General features: G+C 44.4%; 1 protein-coding gene across 1 annotated transcript in view; it reads right to left on the bottom strand.

Annotated features, from left to right (window-relative positions):
• Positions 1 to 12,866: 12,866 nt before the first annotated feature.
• Positions 12,867 to 14,952, bottom strand: part of CUL2 (cullin 2) — a 48,682-nt gene continuing 46,596 nt past the window's right edge. Inside the window, exons 20-21 of the mRNA XM_015405519.1 lie at positions 14,119 to 14,235; positions 12,867 to 13,430 (exon numbers count right to left, since the gene is read on the bottom strand). Coding sequence (XP_015261005.1) covers positions 13,299 to 13,430; positions 14,119 to 14,235 — 249 coding nt within the window. The 3' untranslated portion in view covers positions 12,867 to 13,298. The remainder of the gene's footprint in view (positions 13,431 to 14,118; positions 14,236 to 14,952) is intronic.

Here is a 14,952-nt window from a genome sequence, read left to right as displayed (position 1 = left end):
GGCAAATGTAGTGAGTCCATAGTGGAGGGAAGTCATCTGGGCCTGGATCTGAGGTCAGAACTGGAGGTGGAACGAAGACTGTAGCTGTTGGAACCAACTTACTTGGAATCAGGGTTTTTGAAAGAGATCAGTGCTTCTCTCAGTGCTTGGTCTTTGTTTTCACCTTCTTCTTCTTTTTTGTCCGTGGTTCAGAAGAGGACCTCTTGGGGGATCTCAAAGGTGATTTTGATTGGTGCTGAGTCAGAACCGAGTGGGAAGCCAATGGAACCGATGTGCTTCTGCTGTACTTGACGAAAAATACAAGAATACTCCTTTCTCAGAAAGGCTTTGTACCTGCCCATTAAGGGAGGTTGAGACTACAGAGCACATGTTTTTTAGATGTCCGTATTATAAGGTGGCGTGTAATAAAATCACTCCGCTGACTGAACACATTCTGGGTCTTTCCGAAAAAGCTAGACTTGAGTTTCTTCTATCTGATAGAAACCCCAAAATTACCCATCGAGTAGCCAGTTTCTGTATGGTGATACTCAGATCAAGGAAACTCTAAGGTAGCTAGTTAGATATAGTTGTTTGATATTAGATTAAATTTTAATTTGCTTTTAATGTGTCACTGATGTATCTTAAAATCTTGGAATATTGTAAAGGTGTACTTCTTTTTGTACGACTGGTCTAAGGACTGTAGAAATAAATTGTTGTTTGTATGAACCAACATGACAGAGAGTGGGTCTGAAGGAAAGTTGTGTGTAATGGGGAACTTCAGTGGCAATGATTGGGATTGCTCAGTGTGGGCCAATGACATTACTGCTGGGCAGGAACTTATTAGCATAATAAGCCATACCCAACAGCAGAAACTCATTAGCATATTAGGCCACACCCATGATAGCACAGCTCATTAGCATATTAGGCCACACCCCCATGTTACCAGAAGTGTGGTCATCCAGCCACACCCACCTTTTGCTTCTTATTCTGTTTACCTTGTTTGTTGTCAAAACCCAGGATTTTTTCTGTAGTAGGAACTCCTTTGCATGTTAGGCCACACACCCCTAATGTAGCCAATTCTAATGGGTTTCTGCTGTTGGGTGTGGCCTGCTATGCTAATGAGCTCCTGCTGGGCGTGGCCAACTCAGGAGCAAGCCGGAACTCCGTTCCTGTGCGTTCCTGCCCAAAAATAGCCCTGCTGCTGGGCTACCAGAGCAGGAAAGGGCCTTATCCCACAAATCGGCTTTGAGGCGGGCCACCTTATTGCATGGGCCTTAGGTGTAAACTGGAGGCAGAACCTATAGGTTGACGTGGCATGCCCCTCTCCCAGACACATGACGCATAAAGGGTTTTCGTCCAGTCTGGTCATCTTAGTCCCACACTGGGGACACTTTTTTAAAAGTGCCTTCTGACGCATCTTAAGGCCCCTGGAAGTAAGGCACTAGAAATAACTCTTAGGAAGGCGAAGAACATGGAGAAGCTGAGAAAGTGTCCTCACTTCATGGCGGCGAAAGAACTGAGGGAAAGGGGGAGCCCTCTCTTTGGAGCGCATGATAGTTTGATTGGGAAATGGTGGCGCAGTGGGTAAATCCCCTGCATAACTATAACATCTGAACTGCCAAGCTTTGTCAGTTCTAGCCCCGTGCTGGTGTGAGCAACCAAGCCGTGTCCCTAGCTCATCGTCTACCCAGCGATTCGAAAGCTTCGGCAAGTAGATAAATTGGGGACCACCTGTAAGGGGGTGAGCACACCACTCCCCTTGGGAGGTGTTAGCTGCCAGTGTGACAGCTGTGGCGTGGTGAAGATCAAAAGTGGAAAAAATCTGTTTCGGCATCCCCTGCAGGGAAGCGAATCGGCCAGGCAGTGGCAGTGTGGCGGTGCGACATCGAGAGCCCTGACATCATCAGCCAGCTGACAGAATACATGCCGTCGGGACATGACTGATACAGCCTGCAGATGGATCCTCCGACCAGCTACAGTGTTTGTGATTAAATATTGTATGTTGTCTTCCCTATCCCCCACGAATACATTGTTAGTCCATTGTCTCCGAGTAACTGTAAATTGCTGTGAGCCCGCATGAGTGGGAAAAAGCGATCAATAAATTGAAAGTATTATTATTATTATTATCATTATTATTATTATCATCATCATTATTATTATGGTCGCTGGCATACTCAGAGGAGAGGGGCTCCCCCAAAGTTCTAATCAGCTCGAGAATTTGCTGGCAAAGTCCTCCAGCAGCTGACCTGGGCAACCACAGTCCCAATGTGGGGCTGCACAGAAGACTGACGATGAACTCCTGGGGAGGACAGTGTCCTCAGTGGGGCACAGTGCCATGGAGTGCACCCTCCAAAGCATCCATTCTCTCAAGGGGAACTGATCTCTGTAGTGTTTTTCTTTCTTTAGTCTTTTCCATTTTGGGGGGGTGGGTTTGTATTTTTTTTTGTGTGTGCAGGGGTCATTTTGTAGAAAAAGAGGTGCAGAAGCTCATTAGCATAACTCATTAGCATAACTTATTTGCATATGCCACACACCGTGACATCACAAGAAGTGTGTCAGAGGGCAACACCAACTGCTCAGGCTCCACTGGACTGTTTTGGATTGCTAGCTATTCAGTGGTGGTGGTGGGGGGAACGTGCAGATCTGCCCTTGCAGAGGAGGGAGAGCTAGTAACTGAATAAAGCTTGGTCTTAAAGGTCCTACTGGACTGTTTTGGGCCGGGGGGCCGGGGGGAGCTCTGCAACTTACCTGGCTGTTTCTTGCTCTGACTGAGGGCTGCTGGTAGCAGGGGGTGGGGCTTGTTGCACGTGCCCGCCCCCTGGACTCTTTACTGCCGGAGCTCTGCTCCTGTGCGCTCTTGCAGGAAATGACCCCTGTGTGTGTGTATGTGTGTGCACCTGGAAGTCATGGTGACCTCTGGTGACTGACCCCTACTGGACGCCTGGAGGATATTCAGAGAGGTGGCTGAATAAAGCCTGACCCCAACTCCCTCCTCTGGTATTTCAAGGAGGTCTCCCATTTAAGTACTTGCCAGAGTCAACCCTGCTTAGCTCCTGAGATCTGACAAGATTGGGCTTGCCTGGGCTATCCAGGTCAGGGCATCTCTGTAGTCTTGAGATGAGCTGTAATTACTGGGGATCCCCAGGTTCCGCCTGGAGGCTGGCATCCCTATATGTAAGAGTTTCCAGTGATTCCTAAAGCTACCCATTTTCACTTCTGGGTTGTACCTGGAAGTGCTGTACCTGCCCCCCTCCCCCATGCTCCTGGTGGTTGCTAGGCTCAGCCTAGCAATGCTAAAACATGTAAACCAGACATATATATATCATATAGAGAAAAATAGTATTCTATAAACATTGTTTCCCCGCTAAATTATTAAATATTCACCTTCTTTCTTTCGAATGTTCTTACATTGATTTAAGCCTTTTTTGTTATATCAGTTTCATTCCCAGTACTTTCAAATCAAAACAGAGACTTCACACTTCTGACAGAACATCATCTTCAGAGAATGCCTCTGCCCCGTGAGCCAACACAAAACATTTTATATTCTGTCTGTTCTTATTTCAGTTCATGGGGAGTCCACGTTTTTTTTATTACCTGAAACAAGTGTAAAAGCACACACTGTGTTGCAAGATACTGAACTCAACAATAATTTAAAAATGTTCCCACATGAATTCTCCTCACAGAGCTGTCGACAAAGCAAGGCATGTTGGGACACATTATCCCCTCCCCACATTCACGAGAACAGACAAACAAGGGAATAAGGAGTGGGCTTAACTGGCCCTGACAGGCCTACACACCGGAGTTCCTTCTGGGTGTGAGAATGAATTAAAAAAACTGTGTGTGCTCCAACACACACACACATAATTTTAATTGGCTAAACTCCTTTTCTCTTAAAACTGGGTCCTTTCCCACCCTTTAATCTCTTTTGCCTGTCAAGTAAGCCTGGGCATTTTTAACCTGTAAAAATAAACCCTGTTCAAATGTTATCAAATAAAACCTAGATAAAATAAGAGATCCCTTTAGAACATTATGGGAAAGAGATATGGGAATTCCTCTTGTTGACATGACTTACAGGTTAGGGTATTTGCCCTGATTAAGAATCCTTATTTCATTAAGGGAGGTGAAATATAAAATGCTCTAACCCCAGCCATACAAAACATATGATAGATTCATATGCTGGTAGTGTATGGCTGACCATACTAATTTTATGTAATCTTTGGTGGATTTGCAATCAAGGCCAGGCCTAGTTGGACTTCTCTCGTGAGAGGTACTGAAGAAATAACAGGTGTTAATATAAGTTTAGATTGCAAGTAGAAGAGTCATGCCAAGGTAGTACAAAATAATTAGTTTGGAATTTACTATTGGCAGCTGAAGTGGGCCAGCCATTAGCAAACAGCAGTTATATCTACAATAAGCAAATGGCTAATCAAAGTACTGGAGCTAATTTAAATAAATAAAATATGAACCATTTTGGAATAGCAGCCTCTATGGAAGAAAATTTGGCTCCTTTTGTTCATTAATGGCATAGATGCTCTAACTTCATAAGACTGGACAGAAAGTGTATGTATGTAAATTATTCTTTGTTGCTTATGCATTATCAACCCAATTTACTGTTTAATGAATATTATTGCACATTGATAATCAGTAAAGAGTAGCAATCAAATAACGCCTCCCTTGCTGCTATTGGCTGATGAAGTCTCTCTTACTGCATCTGAACTTTTCAAATCGCAGACAATAGTTGGGTGGATAGAGAGACACACAATCTGAGGTGGTGATTCACTAAGGCCTCGGTCACATGGCAAAGTTGCCGCGGGAGAGGCTCGGATGGTGGGTGGATTATCCGGGCGTGATCACGCCCAAACATCTGGAAAGTGGAGCGCACCCGTGGTTTACTGCCAAAAATGCACGTTAAAAAAGTAGTACCTTCAAAGTACTAGTAAACGTTTGCCACGGGCTGCCTCCAGACTCCCGTGGTGTGATTGCGCCGGGCCATCCCCCGCCGGTCCCTCGTTTCCCCGCCGGCACCGAAGGAAGGACCCGTGGTGTGCCGCCGGCACGTCTGATCACGTAATTGCGGATCAAATTGCGCCGGGGCAATTAGCCAAGACTCCCCCCGTGACCAGGGCCATTGACAGTTATTTGGTTTGTCTCTTGAAGGGGTTGTTTCCCACCCAAATGTGCTTATCAGTTGAGATCAGCTTCTCAGCTCCTTTCTTTTTCATTAGGCGGGTGACCATCAGCAACAGGGCTATCACTCTCATAGGTTTTCGACTGGAGAACTCAATTTCCACAGACATTTACTTGGCTCCAAGCCCCAGGCAAAAACCTTCCTGACACACCCAGGAACTTTTGCTTTGTTGTATTTTGCTGATTTGTGTAGAACCCCCCTCCCTCCTTCCTGTCATCAAAAAGTCCTGATATGTATGTCTGTACTTATTTCTGCTGTAAAATGTGTTTGGTGCTGGGCCCCTTTTGTTATTTTGTTTAAAATGTCCATGTTTTATTATCTTTAATACTGGAAGTCACCTCATGAGCAACTGTACTTACTGACATTCAGATGGATCCTCTGGCACTGCAAGGAGAAGGTGCTTTTTGCGGCCCCAGAAAAGGGATTAGATACTGAGGGGGTTGCCGCAAGGCGGGGCGGGGGCATTAGGTAAAATCCCTTCCATCTCAGTCTTGCATCAGGAGAAACCCAGTGAACGAATTGTGGCGGAAGAAGAGCTCCTCTGGCACAAGACTGAAGTAAGGGCAGTTTCACCCAATGTCCCCTCACCACAGCCCCCAATATATGGTAGCTTCTTGTCACAGGGGGCCCATGGCTCCCAGCAATGTTTTTTTGGGGTATTGCAGAAAGCTGCGATGAGAAGAGGAAGATGGGGAAAGATCCACCACTGTATGTATCTTGAACATTTGGGTAACCGTAGGAACTGACCCAGTATAAATAAATACGAACGTATTAAGCTGCCAGCGCCTCATAGAGGTCAGACCAATCGTCTGTCTACCCCAAGAACTGCCCACTCTAATTGGCAGCAGATTGCTGAGGTTTGGAGAGCTCTTCCGTATTATTAGCATACGGGGCACTTCAAAACTATAGTTCTTTTTAACCCATCTGATTCCATGGATAAAGCAGGGCTAGTGAAAGGCCTACAGCCCTGCCTGTGAGGGAAGAGGAGAAGCTAGAGTCTTTTAAAAAAAATTTTAGTTCAGGGTGTAGTAAGCTTTTTAACAAACAAGCTAAACCAAATTCCACTTGAGGAAATCATATGTGTAATAAAGAATGGTCGTTTAGGATTGTGTTAAAGGCCTGAGAGGAAGCAGGGTGGTGGTGGTGGCTGCCAAAGCAAATTGCTGGCAAGCTGGGGTTCTCCTTCACAGCTGCAGCTGAACGCGGATTTATGTTTATTAAAGGGAATAACACGCACTCAAGAGGACAATAATTATAGTATTTCCCATTCACCGAAATCTGCTGAAAACAGGGTCTTGTCAGCTGCGGTCCTCGTAAACTTGTGTTTATGCATTCATCCCCCTTGTAAGCAATAACTGTGTAAGCGGGGGTAATCTCCCTTCTCCTCCTTGCTAATGGAAATTCACTCTTTGGCTGTGCTGAGGTGTGTCAAAAGAAAAGCCTCAATTGGACAAGGGCTGGGAGAAATATATTTAAAATAGTTTTAAGCGTGCCTTTGTCCCAGTGGAGCTGGTACCCAAAGCAGGTTAACAACAGGGGGGGAAACAGCGTCATTAATACAACACAGTTCAACAATACCATCAAGAAAAATAAGCCAGGTAATTTTTGTACTGAACGTAAGGGGGAAAGTCAGTGTTTCTAAAGTCCAGGGATCAATTCTCAACCAGGCCCAAAAGGTCTCAGATAATTTGTGGTCTAACAGCCTCTGGGGAAGGCCAGCAAGGTGAAAGCTCCTGGAAGGCTGCTCCAAAGGAGATGGGTGGTATTTGAAATTTGAAAATGTCTGTGCGCAAGCAACAGCTGCTCACACTCTAGGGTGAAAGGAGCTGGCGTGTACAGGGAAAAGCAGTCCTCTGAGTCCCAAGTAATGAAGGTTTTAAAGGCACCTTGAACACAAATATGACAGCCAGCGAAGAGGAAGATTCCAAGTTATCGTCAATGGCTGAGCCTCCAGGTTACTGTGGCAAGCATCAGCATGGCCAGGTCAGTTGACTGCAAGAAAGAAGCTTCCCAAACCACATGCAGCTGAAAGCAAGCATTCTTTGCCGACCTGCTTCCCCAACAGGAGAGCAGGTTCCAACAGAGCTCTTAAGCACTTTAGGGAGTCTTTCAAGAAAGCTAGACTCAGCAGCAGCCTTCTCAGTCAGCAAAGCCACTGTCCTGTCTAGATTCTAGTTCATTTTGTTCTTCAGTAGCCACTTGTCCACAGCTATGGTCTATGATACAATTATCTGTCATCAGCATACGGACACAACCACAAAGGGTCTCAAATGGGATATTAAATAGGATGGGTGAGAAACTACAGTTTGGTGTTGTGGTTAACTGCGTGGTCTCTAATCTGGGAGAACCGGGTTTGATTCCCCACTCCTCCACTTGCACCTGGCTGGATGACTGAGACTTACTAAATCCTATGCTTCTGACATTTTATATCCCATGCTTACCGTCTGTGCTTGGGCTGTTGGAAATCAAAATACTTTCTGTCCCTTCTCCAAGGACTACCCCTATTTCATAGTCTCATTTGCAAATCTTCATTCTAACTGCTGCTGATTAACCAATAACACAATAGCTGAGTGTATGTATGAGACAGAGAGGGGAACTTTAAAAGTTTTTCCCCCCTAAAGGTACAATGGAGGCAATTTAGGCAACTTAAATTGACTGGTGAGATACTTAGCTTCTCTAAGATGACATGATGAAGAGCCCTTACTAGGAAGATATGATGCCTAAGACTATTTATGATGTATTTATTCCAGAAAGGGGAAGCAGCACTGTTGGAAATTTGAAAAAAGGATTAAATTAAACCAGTGAAAACTTGTTTATCTAGTTTCTTGGGGACCTTTTTAGTGGTACACTGAAGGTGTGCATGACATATTTGCTGATTTTTATATGCATCAATTTAACAATTTCTCTTTCTTTGAATCATGAGTAGAATTTATATGTTCCAAAAGCCATTTTTAGACATCACACTTGTTCTTTAAAGGGATAGGACATATCAAATGCAAATACTCACATTTAATCCATAGCAAAATGATATCTTGAAGGCCTCTCAGCATTTAGGACAGGTACAATTAGGAAGATGGTAGGTTTGCATCTCTAGAAGCCCCCATTACTAGTTTAAAATCAGGCCTTTCTTTTCTTTATACCCTCATGTTACATTGTGTTCCTCAAGCAGAGCTCTTTTTCCAGAGCTGTTGAAGCAATGAAGGCTGGTTGGAAGGTAGATAGCTGGTTTCTCCATGGCCCATTTCTTTCAAGGCTAAGAACAACTACCCCTGTATTCTTCCCTCTCTTGTTGGGACATTGCCATTGTATTGGACCATACACAGAGTGCATAGAGAAAACTAGCAGACCAAATTGGCTATGTGAAAGGCACAACACAGAACCAGCTTTTTAGGTGGAAACATTTTTGCTCACTTGATATAGCTTATTGGTGGCTGGATCTACCCAGAGATGGTGAGTGTTCCCTCTAAGCTGAGTTAGAGTGAGCTAGCTCATAGTTTTTTAGCCTCTGGCTCACATTTTGTCCCAGCTCAGGAAGGAGGGCTCCAGAGCAAACTAATTTATGCAGGAGCCAAATTGCTTGCTCACAACTTTAATGCCAGTAGCTCACAAAGTAGAATTTTTGCTCACGAGACTCCACAGCTTAGAGGGAACATTGATGGTGACTACTGTTTCTGCCATGCTCATACCTTAGACAGGAAACACAGAAACAGCATTCCTGTAAAATGAGGTAACTATGCAATCAATATGGTACCCTCCTCTCTACTGAGGACGGCAATTTAGACTCTTGCCCCAGCCACCAAGATGAGGACTAGCTTGGTTTTTTTTTCTTTTCAAAAACAATTTATTAGGATATATTATTAAGTCAAATACACATTACATTGATAGTTGTTATACATCCTTTTTTCTATCCCTCTCCCCCCCCTTGGCTTCCCACAGTGCTCCAAACCTCCAGCCCATTTCTTAAATTTTCTTCTATTCTTCCTTACCTTTTAATCTTCATCTACCGGTAACATTTCTTTCACTTATTGTTTTCTTATAGTTATCTATTTTCTAATAATACTAATTAACAGGGATATTAACCAAGCTAGTCCTAGTTCAGGACTAGCTTGGTTAATATCCCTGTTAATTAGTATTTTTCCCCAGATCACAGGGATCACCTGCAATGGTGTCTGGATGATATGGATCCAGTCAAAGTGCACAGCGCCCATAACTGAAATAGCACAGTAGGGTGGGAAAATCCAAGCCAAGACTTTAAAGATATGGACACTCAAAATAAGCTGCCCTCGAGTCTCTTCCCATTTGGTTTCAGTCCTGTTTGCACTGAGGATGGCATCGTTCTCAAGTCAAATCTCTTAAAACAGACTGAGGAATTGTACAGTGTTCTATATTGTCACAGTAGCTTGCAAAAACTTTGGTTTGGCCAGAAATGTGTCCCTCATAGACTCATCCATTTGTTTAGAATAAAATCCATTACTGGGGCAGGAAAATGGTTGCCGGCAACATTACATAAACCCTCCAAGCAAAATATAGCCTCTTCTTCAGTGAGAACTTGACATCCATTTTGCTGGAACAGAATGACGTGAATTCTGTGGTGGCTTAACAGGAAGCCAGCTTCAATGTGTTATGGGGGAAAGTGGCAGTGCAGCGACTAGATATAAAATGGAAAGAGCAATAAATGAAAGGCAATAAAAAACAAGTTGTTCAGCATTATACCGCTGTTTTCTAGCCATGCTGATGAAAAGAAAAAGAGGTGCTTTAGCAAAGGAAAGCACCTGAGCTTTAAGGTTACAAGAGTGGGAGGGGGACGAGCAAGGGGCATCTCATTTTACCCCGTGTTCCCTCCTCCACTATTTCTTCTTTCCCTCCTGAGAGTCCCCATAGCCTCTCCCCCTTTTCCTCCTTCATTCTCTTCTTCCCACCTACCAGGCAATCTATCTTTAGCTGGCCTCTACAACTTTTTTTTTAGCTGCTTCCTCTTCAGCTTTCCCTTCTTCCCTCACCATGGCAGCCTCTTCCCAGGAAAAGTGTGCAAAAAGATGAGCAGTAGCCTTTGGATCAGAGCTCTCCTCCATGATGGGGCAAGAGAGGGGCAGGACCTGTTTTAGAGCTACTTTGGCCTCCTAGTCCATCCCCCCCCCGTTTTACTTTACAGAAACCACATCTTGGCAGTATTGTGGTTGCCTAGCAACCCCCAACATGACCACTGAAAGCTCAGTGGGCATTCCTTTCTTACAACTATTTGGGGGAGTTTTAATCCCAAGAGAGAGTAGGTATACACACTCTCTCTCTCTCTTTATACATAGAGATTTCAGATTTGTCTACAAACCTGGGCCTTCCTTTAGGCTTGTAGAGAAATGCCCCATCTGTCTTTTGTTCCATTTTGAAGATATAGTGATCATATAATCTATGATCCAGTTCAGAATTAGATCTTATATAAATTAATGTTGCTGAATTAGATGAATTGACTTCTCTCTGTAGAGAACCTGTCTAGCTTCCTAACTGGTACCATTCCATACAGTTGTCTTTTGAAATAACAAATCCTTACACACACCAGAGTGGAATATGAACTAGCCGAGCCTTCCCACACAATGAAGAAGAAAACCAAGTATCTCTTCTCAACATGTCATACTTGGCTTGATGTTCCCTTGAGCCTGGATGCATAGATTTGGGCGGGGGGAGGTGCATACACTGAATGGGAAGATACCATGCTTCTCGGAGAAGGCTGTTTGAAATCTATACCTGAGGCTGGATAAGTGTTACATCACTAGTATTGCACAGCAAAGACTATTTAAAGAAGGGCGGGACAGTGCCACCAATTTACAGCCACTCTGGTGAGCACGTTTAAACTTAATGTGCATACCCTTCTTATTTCTTGTTCTTATTTAAAATAGCATGAAAGGAAGACAGTGTCAAATGATGCCGTTTAACCGGAATGTATTTTTGATGAAGAATGAAATGTTGGTTCTGACTTGCAATTAATACCCATCTCTGTTAGCTATGGCAAGAACACTCGAATGCCATCTGATCTCAATGGCACCTTACTTAGCAGGATGTGGCAAACAATGTGTACATCGCTTCCTATTGGTTCTTTTTGTTGGAGCCCATGAGAAGGGCAAAGAATGCACAGTAATCAGTGTCCCTCATCTCCCTTCAGAGTTAGCAAGTGGAGGCAAGTTACACTGTAGCCGGGAGTGCTGTTTGGGTACGGGAACCCCTGAATATCGTCATCCTGGATGTACCAATATTCTACTGAAAGGGGGATCCACTGATGCTTACAAAATACCCTCTTGAATTTACAAGAGCTCAGCCTGCAATTGAACTGCCTTTTCTCTTCTCCCTGTTTCCCAATCTCCTCTTAGCCACCAATCAGCTTATTAAGTCAAGGCCTCAGTGACACAGATTTGAGAGAGCAGTAGACCAATGTCCACCCTTCCACTAGCAGGGAAGAAAGCCACTCTCCTGCTTAGCCTGTTGGTTTGTTTTTTTGCTGTGCCACCTTTTAGGTGGTAACTGAAATGGCTCTTTCCTCCTTCCCCCAGTCCTGATCCCACATCGCTGCCCTCTGGCTGTCCAGCCAGCAAGCCCTACATCAACAAAAGGATCGAGGCACATGAAAACCCTTCAAGGATGATACTTCTCGCTCAAAGCCAATGTTAAAAGTTCATGGGATTGTGATTTTCTGTTTTTCCTCAAAACCTGAATGGTACTTTGTTACGTAATTTCAGTTCCAATACATTCCCAATACATGGGCTGTCTGGCTGAGTCCAACCACACTATGATGCAAGTTATTACCTGCCAGTAAGCTCTAAGCCCTAAGCTCAAAGGTTAAGGGTTCACGCTGTTACTTCCCGTCTGGGAAAGAGAAAGAGTACACTGAAATTAGTAACCAGAATTCAAAGGATACTAAAACTAGGATCACTTTTCTCAGGAAGGGCACAAAAAAACTGTGCAATGATCACAGCAACTTTTACCATACTTTATGTAACAAATAATTTGACAATATTTCTGATGAGTAAGTTTATCAGAGAGCACCGCCAGAGTGTAGATTTACAGTTCCATAAGAGAAACCCTATGTACTGAGCCCTGGATAGGTCTACATCTCATCTCACACAGCAGCTAGCCGGTTTGCCTAAAAAAAAGATAAATAAAACAGAAACAGGGCATAGAGGCACAGGTCTTCCCTAATGTCATCTCTTAGAACTGGCACTCAGAATAAAACATGCAGCAGAACTCCACCATCCTGGGCTGGTCCTAGATCCATTGGCTTGGCTTACTCAGAGTTCACAGGCTGCACCCTTAGGGTAAAGAGCCCTTTGGTTTGTGCCAAAAGGGTCCTGCTTCTGGCTATGCCCAGGCTTAAATACCTCTAACAGTGGATATGAGAGATGCTCAGCCCAGATCCCACTCAGCTGTCAAATGTCCTCAAAACTTCCCTCCCCCGCTAGATGGGATTCCTCTCCACCCGCAAGCCCTCGCGAGTCCCCCACTTGTATCATTCCGAAGGCTGCAATCCTGCTTCCATTTACCTGGCAATAAATCCTCACCAATCAAAATGAGACTCGCCTCCCCTGTAAACATGCACACGGCCTGGTACGCTTAAGATGGAACCATTTACATGCCCTTCTTCAAGCTGATACGCTTACCAATTAAATCAAGCCACCACAAGATATTCCATTTATTTATTTGACAAGCAGCAGTATCATGTTCTTCTTTTTACATTTTAATGTAGATACAATTATGTTATCTGCCATATTACAATATTTAGTCTGTTTTAACTTTGTCTTTTAAGATACATTAAAAAACATCAACTGCAAACGTGAAGGGGGGGGGGGATGGAGAGGGGGAAGCATGGTACCCAACCAAAATTTCCACCTTTCAGCAAGACTTCACTCATTCTCTTTTAGTAAAGTTTTAAGAAATGTCGTAATGACATGAGCTTGGAATATCTATAGGCTTTTTTTTCATCTGACGCTCATGACGTGGCACTGGTGATGTTGTAAACAGCAGAAAAAACAGGGGCTGCCAAGTGACCAATTATGGAGGCACAACAGGCCCGCTTTTTTCCCCCACAGGACACACCAAGCAGTGACAGCAATGATCTCCGTACAACCATACCTGCAGGGTATTAACCTCATGCTACATAGCTGTATTCGTCTGCTGAGGCCTGGCTCCGTTCAATGTACTGTTTGTCTATCAGAACTTCAATACACTTCTTAATCATGCTGATACTTGGGTTAAACCTAGCTCTTGATTGGCTAATTACCTGTGCAAAGGAAAGAGAAAGTACATATTATAGTACGTATTATCTAGTTAAAAGGAGAGTTTCAAAGCCTTCAGAAGCAAAGCCTGTGCCAGATTTCGGACATCCTTGTTTTCAGAAGATGTTCACTTGTTTTCTCTGAAGCAGGGGCCAGTTCTTATCATGTTTCCCCCCTCTATATGCAAAGACTTACGTAGACATATGAATGGAAGTGTGACCCAGTTGGCAAAATGGTACAGCTGAAGCAATTTCTGTGGTGGGGACTGCTGGGAAATGTACTGCTGTGGTGTTTGTAGAAAACTGTTACCTGTTTTTCCCATACATCACCTGGTTCACACTTGTGTACCTCTGTGCAAGCTCTTTCTGCAAACAAATCCAGACTGGCTTGTAAAGCAAGCCCATATGACTAAGCTACACTATACCGTTATAGCATCTGCTTCTTTTGGAGAGCTGCCAAAAATCCAAGCATTTCCCCCCCAGATGCTCTAGGAAATCCTTTTCATGTGATAAGGTGTTCATTTGCTGGGCCATGAAGGATGGAAACACAGCAGTTTGTATCAAACTATACACCTAATAGTCATGTTGCTAAAATTAGAGACCCGGCTACTACAGAGTGAATTTAGAGACAACAGCCAGGCCAAGCTATAGCTGAACAAATAAATGCTTTCGAGAAATTCTGTGCAGTGCTTACCTCCTGAATAAGAGCATTGTGTCGCAGCAGTTTCCGTGCTTTCATGATACGGACTATAGCAGCTTGAAGGTACATTTTCCTATCTTCATCTACAGCACTTCTGGTTTGCTCCATTTCCTAAGGCATATGAACAACAGCAAGAGATTGACAAGCAGCCCCCCAAAAGTGTCATTCTTCAGTGGGTAAGTTGGAGTGCTCGTATTAATACTGCTGCAGCCACAGAATTGTGCTTCCAAGCTCATTCATTCTGAAGTAGGGGTGTGCAAAAAATAAAAATAAAAAAATGCTGGTATTTTTTGGCTTCAGGTAAATCAGACCCCAAAAATATCAGTGAATCCCGAATTTCCCTAGTCCGATACCAGTGAGTGAGTGAAGTTGACAAGGGGGATGCCTCCGCTCTCTGCCTTCTCTTCTCTAGCTGACATGGGGTAGCTGGAGAAGGGCAGGCAGGGAGCCCAAGCATTTAAATATGCCCCCCCCCCACACACATTCCCTCCTTTCCCTGAGTTTCTCTGCAAAAGTGGAGAGGCTCAGGGAAGGAAGGGGGCATGTTTGCATGCCTGCCCTTCCCTTCCTCAGCCTACCCGCCGTGGCGGGTTGGCTGGGGAAGCAAAGGGCAGGCATGCACACATGCCTGGGTTCCCTGCCTGATCTTCTCAAGGTGCCCTGCAGTTGCGAGGCACCTAAAGATCAGGCAGGGAATCCAGGCATGTTTAAAATGCCTTTCCTTCCCTTCCCCAGATCGGGAAGGGAAAGAAAGGCATTTAAACAGGTTCCCCCCCACTTCCCCAAGTTTCTCTGCAAAGCGGAGAGGCTCAGGGAAGGAAAGGGGCA

The sequence above is a fragment of the Gekko japonicus genome, unplaced genomic scaffold, assembly GCF_001447785.1.
Source record: "Gekko japonicus isolate JY-2015 unplaced genomic scaffold, Gekko_japonicus_V1.1 scaffold2507, whole genome shotgun sequence".
NCBI lineage: Eukaryota > Metazoa > Chordata > Lepidosauria > Squamata > Gekkonidae > Gekko > Gekko japonicus.
Note: the sequence above shows the minus strand (reverse complement) of the source record. Positions and strands in the feature narration are given on the sequence as shown.